Consider the following 24,118-nt stretch of genomic DNA (forward strand, 5'->3'; position numbering starts at 1 on the left):
TGCTGACCAGTAGCAGTCTGTACTGTAGACCTGACTGTTAGACCCCCTGCTGACCAGTAGCAGTCTGTAGGCCTGACTGTCAGACCCTCTACTGACCAGTAGCAGTTTGGTCCTGTCGCCTTGGTGTACTGTCGCCTTGTTCTACACACTGACCTTGGGTGGAATACGACCCCCTAGGCACACTGTAATATTTAGAGGGAGAGGACAGTGAGTGAATCGATCGACTGATATTTTCGTACAATAATAAGGCATTTCCTTCAGTTTTCATAATGGTCTTTTCTTGCGTCAACGAGAGAGTTGTCTTGTTTCCTTGTTGTTCACTGACCTTTGAGTTGTTGGTTGTTTGTTTTGCTGTCATTGTTTAGAAGAGGACGTGTTTTGAAGTAAAAGTTCCCCTGGCTTTCTGGAAGCAGTGACCTCATTTCCTTTCTGTCCTCGTGCTCTGTTGTCTCGTGATGTGGTGGTGGCTCCTTCATGCTACAGCATTATAAACTGATGTGGTGATGGCTCCTACATGCTACAGCGTTATAAACTGATGTGGTGATGGCTCCTACAGCGTTATAAACTGATGTGGTGATGTTTCCTACATCCTACAGCATTATAAACTAATGTGGTGATGGCTCCTACATGCTACAGCGTTATAAACTGATGTGGTGATGGCTCCTACATGCTACAGCATTATAAACTGATGTGGTGATGGCTCCTACAGCATTATATACTGATGTGGTGATGGCTCCTACAGCATTATATACTGAGGTGGTGATGGCTCCTACATGCTACAGCATTATAAACTGATGTGGTGATGGCTCCTACATGCTACAGCATTATAAACTGATGTAGTGATGGCTCCTACATGCTACAGCGTTATATACTGATGTGGTGATGGCTCCTACATGCTACAGCATTATAAACTGATGTGGTGATGGCTCCTACATGCTACAGCATTATAAACTGATGTGGTGATGGCTCCTACATGCTACAGCGTTATACACTGATGTGGTGATGGCTTCTACATGCTACAGCGTTATAAACTGATGTGGTGATCGCTCCTACATGCTACAGCGTTATAAACTGATGTGGTGATGGCTCCTACAGCATTATAAACTGATGTGGTGATGGCTCCTACATGCTACAGCGTTATAAACTGATGTGGTGATGGCTCCTACAGCGTTATAAACTGATGTGGTGATGGCTCCTACAGCATTATAAACTGATGTGGTGATGGCTCCTACAGCGTTATAAACTGATGTGGTGATGGCTGCTACAGCGTTATAAACTGATGTGGTGATGGCTCCTACATCATTATAAACTGATGTGGTGATGGCTCCTACATGCTACAGCGTTATAAACTGATGTGGTGATGGCTCCTACATGCTACAGCATTATAAACTGATGTGGTGATGGCTCCTACAGCGTTATAAACTGATGTGGTGATGGCTCCTACATGCTACAGCATTATAAACTGATGTGGTGAGAGCCGTCTCCCTGGATGGACAGAGCCGTCTCCCTGGATGGACAGAGCCGTCTCCCTGGATGGACAGAGCCGTCTCCCTGGATGGACAGAGCCGTCTCCCTGGATGGACAGAGCCGTCTCCCTGGATGGACAGAGCCGTCTCCCTGGATGGACAGAGCCGTCTCCCTGGATGGACAGAGCCGTCTCCCTGGATGGACAGAGCCGTCTCCCTGGATGGACAGTTTTTTTTTAAAGTTTTCTTTTCCCCCTTAATGTTGGTTGCAATACTAGAAACGCTCTGAGCGAATAATGCAAGAAATAACCCCCCTTGCCCCCCCCCCCCCCCCCCCCCCCCCCCTCCAACACAAATTCTGCTAAATTTTTCCTGGAGTTAGAAACAGGGCGAACTGTCTGATGGTGTCATCTTGTCACACACACTTCCTGTGATCACGTTAGCCGCCAGGAAGTGAGATCAATGACACCCTTTCTATTCTCTGTCCATTATCTGATTCCAGAACAGTGTTGATGTTGGTTACCACCACATTCCTAAAAATAACAACGTCTCCAAAGTTTTTCCAACTTTTCTCGTCTGCCATGAACAGCAACAACTGCTGATCAATGCCTCTCTTCCCACATTATGAATTATATGTAGCGAAAGAAGAAACCAGACACAAGATCTGTCATTTACATGAATTATCTTTGTTTTCCCTTTGAGAAGGGTACTTTTCTCAGGAATACTGACCAATGAACATGAGAGTCCTGCCTGCGTCTGAATGTCTCTGTACTCTGTAGAGATGGAAATATGAATGTCTCTTTTGTTCTGTGTGTTTTGAGGTGGAATGTAAACGTCAAATCAACAGAAGTCCCTAATGAGTCCAATATTTCAATGTTTTGATGGAATTAAACCAGCAAGAATGGAAACAATACCCTCCCTACCCAACCGTGTCTCAGAAAACACAAGGGTTTTTTACTTTAAAGAGTTTTGTTTACTTCAACATTCAATTTTCTCTGAGTCGATGCAAAGTGAAATACAGCATTTTAAAAACAGAGATATTCTAGTGGTGGTTAGACATCTTACTGCACATTGAGTCAGTTTCAGAACAGAGATATTCTAGTGGTGGTTAGACATCTTACTGCACATTGAGTCAGTTTCAGAACAGAGATATTCTAGTGGGGGTTAGACATCTCACTGCACATTGAGTCAGTTTCAGAACAGAGATATTCTAGTGGGGGTTAGACATCTCACTGGACATTGAGTCAGTTTCAGAACAGAGATATTCTAGTGGGGGTTAGACATCTCACTGCACATTGAGTCAGTTTCAGAACAGAGATATTCTAGTGGTGGTTAGACATCTTACTGCATGTTGAGTCAGTCTCAGAACAGAGATATTCTAGTGGTGGTTAGACATCTTACTGCACGTTGAGTCAGTCTCAGAACAGAGATATTCTAGTGGTGGTTAGACATCTTACTGCACGTTGAGTCCGTCTCAGAACAGCGAGGAACCAGGTCTGGCACTATAGATGGAGCTCTGTGAAGTCACTCTGAAAACAATGATATGGTCCTTTCCCTCTGTCATATCTACCAGGGGTTAATAATGAGAACCCATTTAAAACGGGGCTCAGTCTGGCATAGAAGATCCTGCTCTCACAGGTGTCTGAACTCAGAACTGAGAGCGAGTCAACTGACTATATCAAAACAATCTATGAAAGTGCTTTTTTGTCTTAATTTAAGGTTAAGGTTAGAAGTGTGATTTAGGATCGGGTTAAGGTTTGAAATGAGACTTTAAAGAAACATTTTAGAAATAGGTCGAGTTTATAACAGAGCAGTTGGGAAGATGGCTCTGTATTTTCTTTGAAACACTGGCTACATTGTATTTCTAACTTTTGAATGAGGAGTTTCGTTGAGCATCGGCTGTTCAGTTTAACGTCTTAAATCAATGGAGCCACTGTCCTTTTGCATTTTTATTTGACCTTTAATTTAACAAGTCAGTTAAAAACAAATTCTTATTTACTATGACGGCCTACCGCCTGTTCAGGGGCAGAACGACAGATTTGTACCTTGTCAGCTCGGGGGTTTGAACTTGCAACCTTTCGGTAACTAGTCCAACTCTTTAACCACTAGGCTACCTGCCCCCCCCCTCCACTCCAACCACTAGGCTACCTACCGCCCCTCCACTCTAACCACTAGGCTACCTGTCGCCCCTCCACTCTAACCACTAGGCTACCTGCCGCCCCTCCACTCTAACCACTAGGCTACCCTGCCCCCCCTCCACTCTAACCACTAGGCTACCCTAACCCCCCTCCACTCTAACCACTAGGCTACCCTAACCCCCCACCACTCTAACCACTACGCTACCTGCCCCCCCCTCCACTCCAACCACTAGGCTACCTGCCGCCCCTCCACTCTAACCACTAGGCTACCTGCCGCCCCTCCACTCCAACCACTAGGCTACCTGCCGCCCCTCCACTCTAACCACTAGGCTACCTGCCGCCCCTCCACTCCAACCACTAGGCTACCTGCCGCCCCTCCACTCTAACCACTAGGCTACCTGCCGCCCCTCCACTCTAACCACTAGGCTACCTGCCCCCCCCCCTCCACTCCAACCACTAGGCTACCTGCCGCCCCTCCACTCTAACCACTAGGCTACCTGCCGCCCCTCCACTCCACTGAAATTATAGACAGATAGTTTCAAATTAACATAATCACGTGATCAATGACGTCCTGAGCTTTGTTTCTGATGTGGTTTTTCAGACAGTCGTGTAATGCGAGATCTTAATGATTTCTCTGTGGTGCCGGTTCTTTCTTTGACGCGAAGTTGCTTTCAAACATTGACCTCTACTATATACTGACTAATTTAGTTAGATTTCTTCCAGTTTATAGCACCTGAACGTCAGCTCAGCAGGTTAGGGACAGTGATTTGCGATCAGACCACGTAGGTACAAGATCAAATTCCTGTCTATTGTTGAAAAATGATTTTCTCTGAAACCGCACCGTCTTCCCATTGTTCAAATCATTAGTTTTATTTGGCTTTTTATAATCTAGTGTCTTCAGCACCGTACCAAAACGAACGGACAGATGACCGGCCAACAGGCTGTCCTATTATAATCTAGTCTTCAGCACCGTACCAAAACAAACGGACAGATGAACGGCCAACAGGCTGTCCTATTATAATCTAGTGTCTTCAGCACCGTACCAAAACGAACGGACAGATGACCGGCCAACAGGCTGTCCTATTATAATCTAGTCTTCAGCACCGTACCAAAACCAACGGACAGATGAACGGCCAACAGGCTGTCCTATTATAATCTAGTGTCTTCAGCACCGTACCAAAACCAACGGACAGATGAACGGCCAACAGGCTGTCAGGTTCGAAAGGAATTGCAATGTATTTATTGAACTTTTTATTTAGAAAGGAATAGCCTAATCAGAGTAATCCCTCTGCCTGAGCCTCATCTCCAGGAACTCAGTGTGTCTGAGACTTACAGAATGTATAAACACATTGATTAGATTGAAATGTGCAACAAATTATTTTGGCAGCAGCATGAAATATACAGCAACATTCCTCCCAATAAGCCCTGATTGTTAAGCAGACCTAAATAAACAGCAGGAATCGCCCCTCCATGCTCCTCTCCACCCCCCCCCCCCCCTCCTCTCCACCCCCGTCCGTCTCTCCACCCCTCCTCTCCACCTCCTCTCCACGCGTCCGTCCTCCTCGACTCCACCCCCGTCCGTCTCTCCACCCCCGTCCGTCTCTCCACCCCTCCTCTCCACCCCCGTCCGTCTCCACCCGTCCGTCCTCCTCGACTCCACCCCCGTCCGTCTCTCCACCCCTCCTCTCCACCCCCGTCCGTCTCCACCCGTCCGTCCTCCTCGACTCCACCCTCGTCCGTCTCCACCCCCCCCCGTCCTCAACTCCATCCTCCTCTCCACCCCCCGTCGTCCTCGACTCCACCGCTCCTCCTCTCCACTCCCTCTCTTCTCCACCCCCGTCCGTCTCCACCCCCCCGTCCTCCTCGACTCCATCCTCCTCGACTCCACCCCTAGTTTGAGTCTAAGTCATGGAAATGTAAACTCAAACTGATGTGAAGTTAGATCCACATGAAGCATTTTCCAGACATTTTGGGTTGTACTTCTGTGTTTCCCAGAAGTCTGGTTATCAGAACAGACCTACTCTGTTGTCATTTTCTAGGTAAGTTTAATTCATGAAGAAAGATGAACTTGGATTGTCTATTGTATGGGTCTGGTTTATGTCAGCGCCATACCTCCTGTAGATATATGGTGTTTTACTGCTGCCTGCATTCAGAAATGATCTTAAAAGGCACAATAACACGTTAAACAAAAAGAGCAATGTTACCCAGAGGCTTTACTTTACCCTAACCCTTACTTTGTCTGCTTCTACAACTATCATGTTGAGAGAGGACAACCATCCTGTTCTCTCTCTCCGCCATCTACAACCATCCTGTTCTCTCTCTCTCCACCATCTACAACCATCCTGTTCTCCCTCTCTCCACCATCTACAACCATCCTGTTCTCTCTCTCCACCATCTACAACCATCCTGTTCTCTCTCTCCGCCATTTACAACCATCCTGTTCTCTCTCTCTCCACCATCTACAACCATCCTGTTCTCTCTCCACCATCTACAACCATCCTGTTCTCTCTCTCTCTCCACCATCTACAACCATCCTGTTCTCTCTCCACCATCTACAACCATCCTGTTCTCTCTCTACCATCTACAACCATCCTGTTCTCTCTCTCTCCACCATCTACAACCATCCTGTTCTCTCTCTCTACCATCTACAACCATCCTGTTCTCTCTCTCTCCACCGTCTACAACCATCCTGTTCTCTCTCTACCATCTACAACCATCCTGTTCTCTCTCTACCATCTACAACCATCCTGTTCTCTCTCTACCATCTACAACCATCCTGTTCTCTCTCTCTCCACCATCTACAACCATCCTGTTCTCTCTCTCTCCACCATCTACAACCATCCTGTTCTCTCTCTCTCCACCTTCAACCATCCTGTTCTCTCTCTCTACCATCTACAACCATCCTGTTCTCTCTCTCTCTCTCCACCATCTACAACCATCCTGTTCTCTCTCTCTCTCTCCATCTACAACCATCCTGTTCTCTCTCTCCACCATCTACAACCATCCTGTTCTCTCTCTCTCTCCACCATCTACAACCATCCTGTTCTCTCTCTCTCCACCATCTACAACCATCCTGTTCTCTCTCTCTCCACCTTCAACCATCCTGTTCTCTCTCTCTCCACCATCTACAACCATCCTGTTCTCTCTCTCTCTCTCTCCACCATCTACAACCATCCTGTTCTCTCTCTCTCTCTCCATCTACAACCATCCTGTTCTCTCTCTCCACCATCTACAACCATCCTGTTCTCTCTCTCTCTCCACCATCTACAACCATCCTGTTCTCTCTCTCTCCACCATCTACAACCATCCTGTTCTCTCTCTCTCCACCTTCAACCATCCTGTTCTCTCTCTCTCCACCATCTACAACCATCCTGTTCTCTCTCTCTCTCCATCTACAACCATCCTGTTCTCTCTCTCCACCATCTACAACCATCCTGTTCTCTCTCTCTCCACCATCTACAACCATCCTGTTCTCTCTCTCTCCACCTTCAACCATCCTGTTCTCTCTCTCTCTCTACCATCTACAACCATCCTGTTCTCTCTCTCTCTCTACCATCTACAACCATCCTGTTCTCTCTCTCTCCATCGTCTACAACCATCCTGTTCTCTCTCTCTCCACCATCTACAACCATCCTGTTCTCTCTCTCTCCACCATCTACAACCATCCTGTTCTCTCTCTCTCTACCATCTACAACCATCCTGTTCTCTCTCTCCACCATCTACAACCATCCTGTTCTCTCTCTCTACCATCTACAACCATCCTGTTCTCTCTCTCTCTCCACCATCTACAACCATCCTGTTCTCTCTCTCTCTCTACCATCTACAACCATCCTGTTCTCTCTCTCCACCATCTACAACCATCCTGTTCTCTCTCTCTCTCTCCACCATCTACAACCATCCTGTTCTCTCTCTCTCTCTACCATCTACAACCATCCTGTTCTCTCTCTCCACCATCTACAACCATCCTGTTCTCTCTCTCTCTACCATCTACAACCATCCTGTTCTCTCTCTCTCCCCCATCTACAACCATCCTGTTCTCTCTCTCTCCACCATCTACAACCATCCTGTTCTCTCTCTCTCTCTACCATCTACAACCATCCTGTTCTCTCTCTTTCCACCATCTACAACCATCCTGTTCTCTCTCTCTCCACCATCTACAACCATCCTGTTCTCTCTCTCTCCACCATCTACAACCATCCTGTTCTCTCTCTCCACCATCTACAACCATCCTGTTCTCTCTCTCCACCATCTACAACCATCCTGTTCTCTCTCTCTCCACCATCTACAACCATCCTGTTCTCTCTCTCTCCACCATCTACAACCATCCTGTTCTCTCTCTCTCTCCACCATCTACAACCATCCTGTTCTCTCTCTCTCTACCATCTACAACCATCCTGTTCTCTCTCTCTCTCTACCATCTACAACCATCCTGTTCTCTCTCTCCACCATCTACAACCATCCTGTTCTCTCTCTCTCTACCATCTACAACCATCCTGTTCTCTCTCTCTCCCCCATCTACAACCATCCTGTTCTCTCTCTCTCTCTACCATCTACAACCATCCTGTTCTCTCTCTCTCCACCATCTACAACCATCCTGTTCTCTCTCTCTCCACCATCTACAACCATCCTGTTCTCTCTCTCTCTCCACCATCTACAACCATCCTGTTCTCTCTCTCCACCATCTACAACCATCCTATTCTCTCTCTCCACCATCTACAACCATCCTGTTCTCTCTCTCCACCATCTACAACCATCCTGTTCTCTCTCTCTCCACCATCTACAACCATCCTGTTCTCTCTCTCTCCACCATCTACAACCATCCTGTTCTCTCTCTCCACCATCTACAACCATCCTGTTCTCTCTCTCTCTCTACCATCTACAACCATCCTGTTCTCTCTCTCCCCCATCTACAACCATCCTGTTCTCTCTCCACCATCTACAACCATCCTGTTCTCTCTCTCTCTCTACCATCTACAACCATCCTGTTCTCTCTCTCCACCATCTACAACCATCCTGTTCTCTCTCTCTCTACCATCTACAACCATCCTGTTCTCTCTCTCTACCATCTACAACCATCCTGTTCTCTCTCTCCACCATCTACAACCATCCTGTTCTCTCTCTCTCTACCATCTACAACCATCCTGTTCTCTCTCTCTCTACCATCTACAACCATCCTGTTCTCTCTCTCTCCACCATCTACAACCATCCTGTTCTCTCTCTCTCTCCACCATCTACAACCATCCTGTTCTCTCTCTCTCTCCACCATCTACAACCATCCTGTTCTCTCTCTCTCTCCACCATCTACAACCATCCTGTTCTCTCTCTCTCTCCACCATCTACAACCATCCTATTCTCTCTCTCCACCATCTACAACCATCCTGTTCTCTCTCTCCACCATCTACAACCATCCTGTTCTCTCTCTCCACCATCTACAACCATCCTGTTCTCTCTCTCTCCACCATCTACAACCATCCTGTTCTCTCTCTCCACCATCTACAACCATCCTGTTCTCTCTCTCTCTCTACCATCTACAACCATCCTGTTCTCTCTCTCTCTACCATCTACAACCATCCTGTTCTCTCTCTCTCCACCATCTACAACCATCCTGTTCTCTCTCTCTCTACCATCTACAACCATCCTGTTCTCTCTCTCTCCACCATCTACAACCATCCTGTTCTCTCTCTCTCTACCATCTACAACCATCCTGTTCTCTCTCTCCACCATCTACAACCATCCTGTTCTCTCTCTCCACCATCTACAACCATCCTGTTCTCTCTCTCTCTCCACCATCTACAACCATCCTGTTCTCTCTCTACCATCTACAACCATCCTGTTCTCTCTCTCTACCATCTACAACCATCCTGTTCTCTCTCTACCATCTACAACCATCCTGTTCTCTCTCTCTCCACCATCTACAACCATCCTGTTCTCTCTCTCTCCACCATCTACAACCATCCTGTTCTCTCTCTCCACCATCTACAACCATCCTGTTCTCTCTCTACCATCTACAACCATCCTGTTCTCTCTCTCTCCACCATCTACAACCATCCTGTTCTCTCTCTCTACCATCTACAACCATCCTGTTCTCTCTCTCTCCACCGTCTACAACCATCCTGTTCTCTCTCTACCATCTACAACCATCCTGTTCTCTCTCTACCATCTACAACCATCCTGTTCTCTCTCTACCATCTACAACCATCCTGTTCTCTCTCTCTCCACCATCTACAACCATCCTGTTCTCTCTCTCTCCACCATCTACAACCATCCTGTTCTCTCTCTCTCCACCTTCAACCATCCTGTTCTCTCTCTCTACCATCTACAACCATCCTGTTCTCTCTCTCTCTCTCCACCATCAACAACCATCCTGTTCTCTCTCTCTCTCTCCATCTACAACCATCCTGTTCTCTCTCTCCACCATCTACAACCATCCTGTTCTCTCTCTCTCTCCACCATCTACAACCATCCTGTTCTCTCTCTCTCCACCATCTACAACCATCCTGTTCTCTCTCTCTCCACCATCTACAACCATCCTGTTCTCTCTCTCTCTCTCTCCACCATCTACAACCATCCTGTTCTCTCTCTCTCCACCATCTACAACCATCCTGTTCTCTCTCTCTCTCCATCTACAACCATCCTGTTCTCTCTCTCCACCATCTACAACCATCCTGTTCTCTCTCTCTCCACCATCTACAACCATCCTGTTCTCTCTCTCTCCACCTTCAACCATCCTGTTCTCTCTCTCTCTCTACCATCTACAACCATCCTGTTCTCTCTCTCTCTCTACCATCTACAACCATCCTGTTCTCTCTCTCTCCATCGTCTACAACCATCCTGTTCTCTCTCTCTCCACCATCTACAACCATCCTGTTCTCTCTCTCTCCACCATCTACAACCATCCTGTTCTCTCTCTCTCTACCATCTACAACCATCCTGTTCTCTCTCTCCACCATCTACAACCATCCTGTTCTCTCTCTCTCTACCATCTACAACCATCCTGTTCTCTCTCTCTCCACCATCTACAACCATCCTGTTCTCTCTCTCTCTCTACCATCTACAACCATCCTGTTCTCTCTCTCCACCATCTACAACCATCCTGTTCTCTCTCTCTCTCTACCATCTACAACCATCCTGTTCTCTCTCTCCACCTACAACCATCCTGTTCTCTCTCTCTCTACCATCTACAACCATCCTGTTCTCTCTCTCTCCCCCATCTACAACCATCCTGTTCTCTCTCTCTCCACCATCTACAACCATCCTGTTCTCTCTCTCTCTCTACCATCTACAACCATCCTGTTCTCTCTCTCTCCACCATCTACAACCATCCTGTTCTCTCTCTCTCCACCATCTACAACCATCCTGTTCTCTCTCTCCACCATCTACAACCATCCTGTTCTCTCTCTCTCCACCATCTACAACCATCCAGTTCTCTCTCTCTCTCTACCATCTACAACCATCCTGTTCTCTCTCTCTCTACCATCTACAACCATCCTGTTCTCTCTCTCTCTACCATCTACAACCATCTTGTTCTCTCTCTCTCTCTACCATCTACAACCATCCTGTTCTCTCTCTCTCTCTACCATCTACAACCATCCTGTTCTCTCTCTCCACCATCTACAACCATCCTGTTCTCTCTCTCTCCCCCATCTACAACCATCCTGTTCTCTCTCTCTCCACCATCTACAACCATCCTGTTCTCTCTCTCTCCACCATCTACAACCATCCTGTTCTCTCTCTCTCTCCACCATCTACAACCATCCTGTTCTCTCTCTCTCCACCATCTACAACCATCCTGTTCTCTCTCTCTCCACCATCTACAAGCATCCTGTTCTCTCTCTCTCTACCATCTACAACCATCCTGTTCTCTCTCTCTCTCTACCATCTACAACCATCCTGTTCTCTCTCTCTCTCTACCATCTACAACCATCCTGTTCTCTCTCTCCCCCATCTACAACCATCCTGTTCTCTCTCCACCATCTACAACCATCCTGTTCTCTCTCTCTCTCTACCATCTACAACCATCCTGTTCTCTCTCTCTCTACCATCTACAACCATCCTGTTCTCTCTCTCCACCATCTACAACCATCCTGTTCTCTCTCTCTCTACCATCTACAACCATCCTGTTCTCTCTCTCTCTCTCTACCATCTACAACCATCCTGTTCTCTCTCTCCACCATCTACAACCATCCTGTTCTCTCTCTCTCTACCATCTACAACCATCCTGTTCTCTCTCTCTCTACCATCTACAACCATCCTGTTCTCTCTCTCCACCATCTACAACCATCCTGTTCTCTCTCTCCACCATCTACAACCATCCTGTTCTCTCTCTCTCTACCATCTACAACCATCCTGTTCTCTCTCTCTCTACCATCTACAACCATCCTGTTCTCTCTCTCTCCACCATCTACAACCATCCTGTTCTCTCTCTCTCTCCACCATCTACAACCATCCTGTTCTCTCTCTCTCTCCACCATCTACAACCATCCTGTTCTCTCTCTCTCTCCACCATCTACAACCATCCTGTTCTCTCTCTCTCTCCACCATCTACAACCATCCTGTTCTCTCTCTCTCTCCACCATCTACAACCATCCTGTTCTCTCTCTCCACCATCTACAACCATCCTGTTCTCTCTCTCTCTCCACCATCTACAACCATCCTGTTCTCTCTCTCCACCATCTACAACCATCCTGTTCTCTCTCTCTCCACCATCTACAACCATCCTGTTCTCTCTCTCTCCACCATCTACCACCATCCTGTTCTCTCTCTCCACCATCTACAACCATCCTGTTCTCTCTCTCTCTCTACCATCTACAACCATCCTGTTCTCTCTCTCTCTACCATCTACAACCATCCTGTTCTCTCTCTCTCCACCATCTACAACCATCCTGTTCTCTCTCTCTCTACCATCTACAACCATCCTGTTCTCTCTCTCTCCACCATCTACAACCATCCTGTTCTCTCTCTCTCTACCATCTACAACCATCCTGTTCTCTCTCTCCACCATCTACAACCATCCTGTTCTCTCTCTCCACCATCTACAACCATCCTGTTCTCTCTCTCTCTACCATCTACAACCATCCTGTTCTCTCTCTCTCCACCATCTACAACCATCCTGTTCTCTCTCTCTCTACCATCTACAACCATCCTGTTCTCTCTCTCCACCATCTACAACCATCCTGTTCTCTCTCTCCACCATCTACAACCATCCTGTTCTCTCTCCACCATCTACAACCATCCTGTTCTCTCTCTCTCCACCATCTACAACCATCCTGTTCTCTCTCTCTCCACCATCTACAACCATCCTGTTCTCTCTCTCTCTACCATCTACAACCATCCTGTTCTCTCTCTCTCCACCATCTACAACCATCCTGTTCTCTCTCTCTCTACCATCTACAACCATCCTGTTCTCTCTCTCTCCACCATCTACAACCATCCTGTTCTCTCTCTCTCTACCATCTACAACCATCCTGTTCTCTCTCTCCACCATCTACAACCATCCTGTTCTCTCTCTCTCTACCATCTACAACCATCCTGTTCTCTCTCTCTCCACCATCTACAACCATCCTGTTCTCTCTCTCTCTACCATCTACAACCATCCTGTTCTCTCTCTCTCTACCATCTACAACCATCCTGTTCTCTCTCTCTCTACCATCTACAACCATCCTGTTCTCTCTCTCCACCATCTACAACCATCCTGTTCTCTCTCTCTCTACCATCTACAACCATCCTGTTCTCTCTCTCCACCATCTACAACCATCCTGTTCTCTCTCTCCACCATCTACAACCATCCTGTTCTCTCTCCACCATCTACAACCATCCTGTTCTCTCTCTCTCCACCATCTACAACCATCCTGTTCTCTCTCTCTCCACCATCTACAACCATCCTGTTCTCTCTCTCTCTCTACCATCTACAACCATCCTGTTCTCTCTCTCTCCACCATCTACAACCATCCTGTTCTCTCTCTCTCTACCATCTACAACCATCCTGTTCTCTCTCTCCACCATCTACAACCATCCTGTTCTCTCTCTCTCTACCATCTACAACCATCCTGTTCTCTCGCTCTCCACCATCTACAACCATCCTGTTCTCTCTCTCTCTACCATCTACAACCATCCTGTTCTCTCTCTCTCCTCCATCTACAACCATCCTGTTCTCTCGCTCTCCACCATCTACAACCATCCTGTTCTCTCTCTCTCTCTCTACCATCTACAACCATCCTGTTCTCTCTCTCTCCACCATCTACAACCATCCTGTTCTCTCTCTCTCTACCATCTACAACCATCCTGTTCTCTCTCTCCACCTTCAACCATCCTGTTCTCTCTCTCTCTCCACCATCTACAACCATCCTGTTCTCTCTCTCTCCACCATCTACAACCATCCTGTTCTCTCTCTCCACCGTCTACAACCATCCTGTTCTCTCTCTCCACCATCTACAACCATCCTGTTCTCTCTCTCTCTACCATCTACAACCATCCTGTTCTCTCTCTCTCCACCATCTACAACCATCCTGTTCTCTCTCTCTCTCTACCATCTACAACCATCCTGTTCTCTCTCTCCACCATCTACAACCATCCTGTTCTCTCTCTCTCCACCATCTACAACCATCCTGTTCTCTCTCTCTCTCCACCATCTACAACCATCCTGTTCTCTCTCTCTCTCCACCATCTACAACCATCCTGTTCTCTCTCTCTTCACCGTCTACAACCATCCTGTTCTCTCTCTCTTCACCGTCTACAACCATCCTGTTCTCTCTCTCCACCATCTACAACCATCCTGTTCTCTCTCTCTCTACCATCTACAACCATCCTGTTCTCTCTCTCTCCTCCATCTACAACCATCCTGTTCTCTCGCTCTCCACCATCTACAACCATCCTGTTCTCTCTCTCTCTCTCTACCATCTACAACCATCCTGTTCTCTCTCTCTCCACCATCTACAACCATCCTGTTCTCTCTCTCTCCACCATCTACAACCATCCTGTTCTCTCTCTCTCTACCATCTACAACCATCCTGTTCTCTCTCTCCACCTTCAACCATCCTGTTCTCTCTCTCTCTCCACCATCTACAACCATCCTGTTCTCTCTCTCTCCACCATCTACAACCATCCTGTTCTCTCTCTCCACCGTCTACAACCATCCTGTTCTCTCTCTCCACCATCTACAACCATCCTGTTCTCTCTCTCTCTACCATCTACAACCATCCTGTTCTCTCTCTCTCCACCATCTACAACCATCCTGTTCTCTCTCTCTCTCTACCATCTACAACCATCCTGTTCTCTCTCTCCACCATCTACAACCATCCTGTTCTCTCTCTCTCCACCATCTACAACCATCCTGTTCTCTCTCTCTCTCCACCATCTACAACCATCCTGTTCTCTCTCTCTCTCCACCATCTACAACCATCCTGTTCTCTCTCTCTTCACCGTCTACAACCATCCTGTTCTCTCTCTCTTCACCGTCTACAACCATCCTGTTCTCTCTCTCTTCACCGTCTACAACCATCCTGTTCTCTCTCTCCACCATCTACAACCATCCTGTTCTCTCTCTCTCCACCATCTACAACCATCCTGTTCTCTCTCTCCACCATCTACAACCATCCTGTTCTCTCTCTCTACCATCTACAACCATCCTGTTCTCTCTCTCTCTCCACCATCTACAACCATCCTGTTCTCTCTCTCCACCATCTACAACCATCCTGTTCTCTCTCTCCACCATCTACAACCATCCTGTTCTCTCTCTCTCTCTCCACCATCTACAACCATCCTGTTCTCTCTCTCCACCATTTACAACCATCCTGTTCTCTCTCTCCACCATCTACAACCATCCTGTTCTCTCTCTCTCCACCATCTACAACCATCCTGTTCTCTCTCTCTCCACCTTCAACCATCCTGTTCTCTCTCTCTACCATCTACAACCATCCTGTTCTCTCTCTCTCTCTCCACCATCTACAACCATCCTGTTCTCTCTCTCTCTCCACCATCTACAACCATCCTGTTCTCTCTCTCTCTCCATCTACAACCATCCTGTTCTCTCTCTCCACCATCTACAACCATCCTGTTCTCTCTCTCTCTCCACCATCTACAACCATCCTGTTCTCTCTCTCTCCACCATCTACAACCATCCTGTTCTCTCTCTCTCCACCATCTACAACCATCCTGTTCTCTCTCTCTCCACCATCTACAACCATCCTGTTCTCTCTCTCTCCACCATCTACAACCATCCTGTTCTCTCTCTCTCCACCATCTACAACCATCCTGTTCTCTCTCTCTCCACCTTCAACCATCCTGTTCTCTCTCTCTCCACCATCTACAACCATCCTGTTCTCTCTCTCTCTCTCTCCACCATCTACAACCATCCTGTTCTCTCTCTCTCCATCTACAACCATCCTGTTCTCTCTCTCCACCATCTACAACCATCCTGTTCTCTCTCTCTCCACCATCTACAACCATCCTGTTCTCTCTCTCTCCACCTTCAACCATCCTGTTCTCTCTCTCTCCACCATCTACAACCATCCTGTTCTCTCTCTCTCTCTCTCCACCATCTACAACCATCCTGTTATCTCTCTCTCCACCATCTACAACCATCCTGTTCTCTCTCTCTCTCCATCTACAACCATCCTGTTCTCTCTCTCCACCATCTTCAACCATCCTGTTCTCTCTCTCCACCATCTTCAACCATCCTGTTCTCTCTCTCTCCACCATTTACAACCATCCTGTTCTCTCTCTCCACCATCTACAACCATCCTGTTCTCTCTCTCTCCACCTTCAACCATCCTGTTCTCTCTCTCTCCACCATCTACAACCATCCTGTTCTCTCTCTCTCCATCTACAACCATCCTGTTCTCTCTCTCCACCATCTACAACCATCCTGTTCTCTCTCTCTCCACCATCTACAACCATCCTGTTCTCTCTCTCTCCACCTTCAACCATCCTGTTCTCTCTCTCCACCATCTACAACCATCCTGTTCTCTCTCTCTCTCTCTCCACCATCTACAACCATCCTGTTCTCTCTCTCTCCACCATCTACAACCATCCTGTTCTCTCTCTCTCCACCTTCAACCATCCTGTTCTCTCTCTCTCCACCATCTACAACCATCCTGTTCTCTCTCTCTCTCTCTCCACCATCTACAACCATCCTGTTATCTCTCTCTCCACCATCTACAACCATCCTGTTATCTCTCTCTCCACCATCTACAACCATCCTGTTCTCTCTCTCTCTCCATCTACAACCATCCTGTTCTCTCTCTCCACCATCTTCAACCATCCTGTTCTCTCTCTCCACCATCTTCAACCATCCTGTTCTCTCTCTCTCCACCATTTACAACCATCCTGTTCTCTCTCTCCACCATCTACAACCATCCTGTTCTCTCGCTCTCCACCATCTACAACCATCCTGTTCTCTCTCTCTCCACCATCTACAACCATCCTGTTCTCTCTCTCTCTCCACCATCTACAACCATCCTGTTCTCTCTCTCTCTCTCCACCATCTACAACCATCCTGTTCTCTCTCTCTCTCTCCACCATCTACAACCATCCTGTTCTCTCTCTCTCCACCATCTACAACCATCCTGTTCTCTCTCTCCAGTCTCCTCTGCTGTTTAGGTTTACAGTTAGAAAGATTATTTTAAAAGCCCTTCATCTTGGACTGTTGATTCCTCCTCTAGTGTGTTGGACCGGCCCTTCATATTGGACTGTTGTCTTAGTATTCTCAGGTAGAAATAATTTTAAGAGAATATTCCCTAAATCGTTCACTACTTTTGACCAGGGCTCTGGTTGAGAGTAGTGCACCAAATGGGGAATATGGTGCCATTTTGTGACGCAGCCAAATCTGTCCTGTGTTGACTTCCCTGTCCCTTAATGTCTGGCCGTTAGTTGAAACAGGCACCGTGTCGTAGCAAGCAGGCGAGGCGTTCTCTGTCGTTTTACTACTGAGTACACTCACTGTACTAAACGCGTCAATGTAATACTATATCTTAGGATTAAACATTCAACCACTTCACCTCTGTTTGTGTTCAAACAAGGATTACAGTTTGAGGCGCCAGCTCCTTTCTAGCCCAGACTAAAAGTCGACGTGAGGAATTTAAACACACGGTCTTTTATCTGACAGATTTGATGTTTCTTTCATCAGGCCGTTTTTTTGTGGAGTGTTGCGCCGCTGATTATATGTTGGTAGACAAATATTCCCCCTCTAGACTAGACCGACACACGTTCAGCTAGACAGGAGAGCATGGAGCGAGAAACACCAACACCAGGTGAGCTAGCAAGGGTAGTGTCCTCTCTCTCTCTCTCTCTCTCTCTCTCTCTCTCTCTCTCTTGCGCTCTTTCACGCGCTCTCTCTCGCTCTTTCGGGCGCTCTCTCTCGCTCTCTCGCTTGCTCTCTTTCTCTTGCTCTCTTTCGCACGCTCTCTCGCGCGCTCTCTCGCTCTCGCTCTCTCCATAGCTTAGTGTTACCAAAGGCTCTGTCATTCCACAGGCGCTCTGATAAAGCTAACAACAAAGGAATGACCAAGTCACAGTGGACTTAAACTGCCGTTTGGAGTAGTGTTGAATCACAAGACTGTTCAGACTGGAGACTACTGCTGTTCAGAGAGGGCTGAGGATAGGTCAAGTAGACACTACTGCTGTTCAGAGAGGGCTGAGGATAGGTCAAGTAGACACTGACTAGAGACTACTGCTGTTCAGAGAGGGCTGAGGATAGGTCAAGTAGACACTACTGCTGTTCAGAGAGGGCTGAGGATAGGTCAAGTAGACACTACTGCTGTTCAGAGAGGGCTGAGGATAGGTCAAGTAGACACTGACTAGAGACTACTGCTGTTCAGAGGGCTGAGGATAGGTCAAGTAGACACTACTGCTGTTCAGAGAGGGCTGAGGATAGGTCAAGTAGACACTACTGCTGTTCAGAGAGGGCTGAGGATAGGTCAAGTAGACACTGACTAGAGACTACTGCTGTTCAGAGAGGGCTGAGGATAGGTCAAGTAGACACTACTGCTGTTCAGAGAGGGCTGATGATAGGTCAAGTAGAGACTACTGCTGTTCAGAGAGCTGAGGATAGGTCAAGTAGACACTACTGCTGTTCAGAGGGCTGAGGATAGGTCAAGTAGACACTACTGCTGTTCAGAGAGGGCTGAGGATAGGTCAAGTAGACACTACTGCTGTTCAGAGAGGGCTGAGGATAGGTCAAGTAGACACTGACTAGAGACTACTGCTGTTCAGAGAGGCCTGAGGATAGGTCAAGTAGACACTACTGCTGTTCAGAGAGGGCTGAGGATAGGTCAAGTAGAGACTACTGCTGTTCAGAGAGGGCTGAGGATAGGTCACGTAGAGACTACTGCTGTTCAGAGAGCTGAGGATAGGTCAATTAGACACTACTGCTGTTCAGAGAACTGAGGATAGGTCAAGTAGACACTGACTAGAGACTACTGCTGTTCAGAGAGGGCTGAGGATAGGTCAAGTAGACACTACTGCTGTTCAGAGAGGGCTGAGGATAGGTCAAGTAGAGACTACTGCTGTTCAGAGAGCTGAGGATAGGTCAAGTAGACACTGACTAGAGACTACTGCTGTTCAGAGAGCTGAGGATAGGTCAAGTAGACACTACTGCTGTTCAGAGAGGGCTGAGGATAGGTCAAGTAGACACTACTGCTGTTCAGAGAGGGCTGAGGATAGGTCAAGTAGACACTACTGCTGTTCAGAGAGGACTGAGGATAGGTCAAGTAGACACTACTGCTGTTCAGAGAGGGCTGAGGATAGGTCAAGTAGACAGTACTGCTGTTCAGAGAGGGCTGAGGATAGGTCAAGTAGACACTACTGCTGTTCAGAGAGGGCTGAGGATAGGTCAAGTAGACACTACTGCTGTTCAGAGAGGGCTGAGGATAGGTCAAGTAGACACTGACTAGACTACTGCTGTTCAGAGAGGGCTGAGGATAGGTCAAGTAGACACTACTGCTGTTCAGAGAGGGCTGAGGATAGGTCAAGTAGACACTACTGCTGTTCAGAGAGGGCTGAGGATAGGTCAAGTAGACACTGACTGCTGTTCAGAGAGGGCTGAGGATAGGTCAAGTAGACACTGACTGGACAGTTAACAGCATTTTATTAATAAAACGATATTTTGTCCACATTTTAAATGTTTTATTTCACCTTTATTTAACCAGGTATGCCAGTTGAGAACAAGCTCTCATTTACATCGATCTAATGAAGAGCATATTATGTACCTTGTTGGAGTTTTATTATTGTTGGTGGTCGGAGACACTTACAGTATATATTCAGATAATAGCTTTTCCTTCAAAAGGTTGTCTGGTAAATTGGCCTGATAATTTCCCCTCCTTAAAAAGGCGGTTGAGATGAATTGGTGTCAGAGGTTCTAGTTAGCCAAGCAGACAGCCAGTCTCTCCTTGACAGCCAGTCCCGATGTGGAGGAGTGATTTTTTTTTTTTGCCATGCAGCCAAATGTAGTTAATTGCCCCCCCCCCTAGCCTCATCACACCCCCATTAAGCTTCTTAGTGGTGTTTGGGGGGCTGGGGACCTGTTTAGACGCCTGTGGGTGGTACTGAACTCTGTGGGAATAGGAAAAGAAATGCTCAGCTTTGCTCTAAAGCTGGGAGCTTTGCACACGGTGGATTTGACCCCGTTTCAAGGTCGTGGAGGATTAATCCAGCTGCTGCATTATGAGCAGAGCCGTGCTCCCCTGTGTCCAGGCCGTGTCAGGAATGAGCTTATTTGGTGTCTGTGGTACCGACTTCGTTCCTCCCTCCCTCCCACCTCTCTCCAAGTTCTCACAGCTCTCAGGGTGTCAGCTCCCAGCCTGCACTTGATCTCGATGCTCTGGCGTCTTGTTGGCGTCTTGCGTCACTGCGTCTCGGCCTTGCAGAGATATGCAGGAGGGTTTAAGTCCTGTTGGCTCCAACACTTGTTTTGACCCCATCTCTCCCGTCAGACGAGGGCTGTAGTAAGGTCAAAGTGTTTGTCAAATGTTCAAAGGGAAATTGTTAAAATTAGTCTTTTTTTTAAACTACTTCCAGCATCCCTGTGGAACACTTTCAACACCTTGTAGAGTCCATGACCCGACAAATCGAGGCTGTTCTGAGGGGGTGCAACTCAATATTAGGAAAGTGTTCCTAAGGTTTTGTACCCTCAGCGTATGTCTATAAACACGTGTGTGTGTATATATGTGTACACACACACACAGTTGAAGTGGAAGTTTTGCCAAATACATTTAAACTCAGTTTTTCACATTGGCATTTAATCAAAGTAAAAATCCCCCGTCTTAGGTCAGTTAGGATCACCATGTTATTTTAAGAATGTGAAATGTCAGAATAATAGTAGAGTGATTTATTTCATCACATTCCCAGTGGTTCAGAAGTTTATATACACTCAATTAGTATTTGGTAGCATTGCCTTTTTAAATTGTTTACCTTGGGTCAAACATTTTGGGTAGCCTTCCACAAGCTTCCCACAATAAGTTGGGTGAATTTTGGCCCATTCCTCCTGACAGAGCTGGTGTAACTGAGTCAGGTTTGTAGGCCTCCTTGCTCGCACACGCTTTTTCAGTTCTGCCCACAAATGTTCTATAGGATTGAGGTCAGGGCTTTGTGATGGCACTCCAATACCTTGACTTTGTTGTCCTTAAGCCATTTTGCCACCAGTTTTGAAGTATGTTTGGGGTCATTGTCCATTTGGGACCAAGCTTTAACTTCCTGACTGATGTCTTGAGATGTTGCGTCAATATATCCACATAATTTTCCATTCTCATGATGCCATCTATTTTGTCAAGTTCACCAGTCCCTCATGCAGCAAAGCACCCCCACAACATGATGCTGCCACCCCCACAACATGATGCTGCCACCCCCACAACATGATGCTGCCACCCCAGTGCTTCACGGTTGGGATGGTGTTCTTCGGCTTGCAAACCTCCCTATTTTTCCTCCTAACATAATGATGGTCATTATGGCCAAACAGTTCTATTTTTGTTTCATCAGACCAGAGGACATTTCTCCATAAAAGTACGATCTTTGTCCCCATGTGCAGTTGCAAACTGTAGTCTGGCTTTTTTATGTTGGTTTTGGAGCAGTGTCCTCTACCTTGCAGAGCAGCCTTTCAGGTTATGTGGATATAGATACTTTGGTACCTGTTTCCTCCATCTTCACAAGGTCCTTTGCTGTTGTTCTCGGATTGATTTGCACTTTTCGCACCAAAGTAAGTTCATCTCTAGGAGACAGAACGCGTCTCCTTCCTGAGCGGTATGACAGCTGCGTGGTCCCATGGTGTTTATACTTGCGTAATATTGTTTTTACAGATGAACGTGGTACCTTCAGGCGTTTGGAAATTGCTTCCAAGGATGAATCCGACTTGTGGAGGTCTACAATTTTTGTTCTGAGATCTTGACTAATTTATTTTGATTTTCCCATGTTGTCAAGCAAAGAGGCACTGAGTTTGAAGGTAGGCCTTGAAATACATCCACAGGTACATCTACAATTGACTCCAATGATGCCAATAAGCCTATCAGAAGCTTTTAAAGCCGTGACATCATTTTCTGGAATTTTCTAAGCTGTTTAAAGGCACAGTCAACTTAGTGTATGTAAACTTCTGACCCACTGGAATTGTGATACAGTGAAAATAATCTGTCTGTAAACAATTGTTGGAAAAATGACTTGTTATGCACAAAGTAGATGCACAAAGTAGATGTCCTAACCGACTTGCCAAAACTATAGTTTGTTAACAAGAAATTTGTGGAGTGGTTGAAAAAAAAAAAAATATATATATATATATATATAACAACTCACTCCTGTCTCCTGTCCCTTTGAGCCATACTCAATAACCACTGTCTTCTCTCTTCTGTCCCTTCCAGCCATCCTCAATAACCACTAACTGTGTTCTGTCCCTTCCAGCCATCCTGAACCTGGACAATACTGTGGTGGATCTGGAGACTCTACAAGCCCTCTATGAAAACGTAAGGCTCTGATCTCTCATCCCTGAGTCCAAAGGAAGGTGTGTCTTTGGCCAGGATTCAAACACATGCAAATAAACGAGCATCACACTGTGTTGGTTTGAGTCATGGCCTTAGTCTTATTGTTGGCTGTCAATGTATCCAGGCCGTGATGGACTCCCCTTAGTTCTGGCCACTGCGTGTCACTAGACTTCAATCACCAACGGTTGTTCAGTAAGGAACAGAAGAGGTCATGTGAAAGCCTTGTAAGAAATCATTTATTTACACTATCACTTAGTTCAGGCCTTGTTATTTTTTATATTCTTTATTTATTCCATCTTTATTTAACCAGGTAGGCTAGTTAAGAACAAGTTCTCATTTACAACTGCGACCTGGCCAAGATAAAGCAAAGCAGTGCGACAAAAACAACAGTTACACATGGAATAAACAAACATACAGTCAATAATACAATAGAAAAAGTCTATATACAGTGTTGTGCAAATGGAGTAAGGAGGGAAGGCAATAAATAGGCCGTAGTGGCAAAGTAAATACAATGTAGCAATTAAACACTGGAATGGTAGATGTGCAGAAGATGAATGTGCAAGTAGAGATACTTGGGTGCAAAGGAGCAAGATAAATAAATAAAGACTGTATGGGTATGAGGTAGGTAGATAGATGGGCTATTTACAGATGGGCTATGTACAGGTGCAGTGATCTGTGATCTGCTCTGACAGCTGGTGCTTAAAGTTAGTGAGGGAGATGTGAGTCTCCAGCTTCAGTGATTTTTGCAGTTCGTTCCAGTCATTGGCTTCAGAGGACTGGAAGGAAAGGCGGCCAAATGAGGAATTGGCTTTGGGGGTAACCAGTGAAATATACCTGCTGGAGCGTGTGCTACAGGTGGGTGCTGCTATGGTGTCCAGTGAGCTGAGATAAGGCGGGGCTTTACTTAGCAAAGACTTGTAGATAACCTGGAGCCAGTGGGTTTGAGTATGAAGTGAGGGCCAGCCAACGAGAGAGTACAGGTCGCAGTGGTGGGTAGTATATGGGGCTTTGGTGACAAAACGGATGGCACTGTGATAGACTGCATCCAATTTGTTGAGTAGGGTATTGGATGCTATTTTGTATATGTCATCTTCGAAGTCGAGGATCGGTAGGATAGTCAGTTTAACAAGGGTCTGTTTGGCAGCATGACTGAAGGAGGCTTTGTTGCGAAATAGGAAGCCAATTCTAGATTTAATTTTGGATTGGAGATGTTTGATGTGAGTCTGGAAGGAGAGTTTACAGTCTAACCAGGTATTTGTAGTTGTCCACGTATTCTAAGTCAGAACCGTCCAGAGTAGTGATGCTGGACGGGCAGGCAGGTGCGGGCAGCGATCTGTTGAAGAGCAGGAATTTAGTTTTACTAGCGTTTAAGAGCAGTTGGAGGCCACGGAAGGAGAGTTGTATATGGCATTGAAGCTTGCCTGGAGGGCTGTTAACAGTGTCCAAAGAAGGGCCAGATGTATACAGAATGGGGTCGTCTGTGTAGAGGTGGATCAGAGACTCACCAGCAGCAAGAGCGACATCATTGATGTATACAGAGAAAAGAGTCGGCCTGAGA

The 24,118-nt window shown here is 46.7% G+C and overlaps 1 protein-coding gene across 1 annotated transcript in view; it reads left to right on the forward strand.

Annotated features, from left to right (window-relative positions):
• The window catches only part of LOC139381607 (formin-2-like), a 143,856-nt gene that overhangs the window by 69,209 nt on the left and 50,529 nt on the right, over positions 1-24,118 (forward strand). Inside the window, exon 9 of the mRNA XM_071125260.1 lies at positions 22,481-22,542. Within this exon, the coding sequence (XP_070981361.1) occupies positions 22,481-22,542 (62 nt within the window). The remainder of the gene's footprint in view (positions 1-22,480; positions 22,543-24,118) is intronic.

Source organism: Oncorhynchus clarkii, chromosome 23, assembly GCF_045791955.1.
Source record: "Oncorhynchus clarkii lewisi isolate Uvic-CL-2024 chromosome 23, UVic_Ocla_1.0, whole genome shotgun sequence".
NCBI classification, from domain to species: Eukaryota; Metazoa; Chordata; class Actinopteri; order Salmoniformes; family Salmonidae; genus Oncorhynchus; species Oncorhynchus clarkii.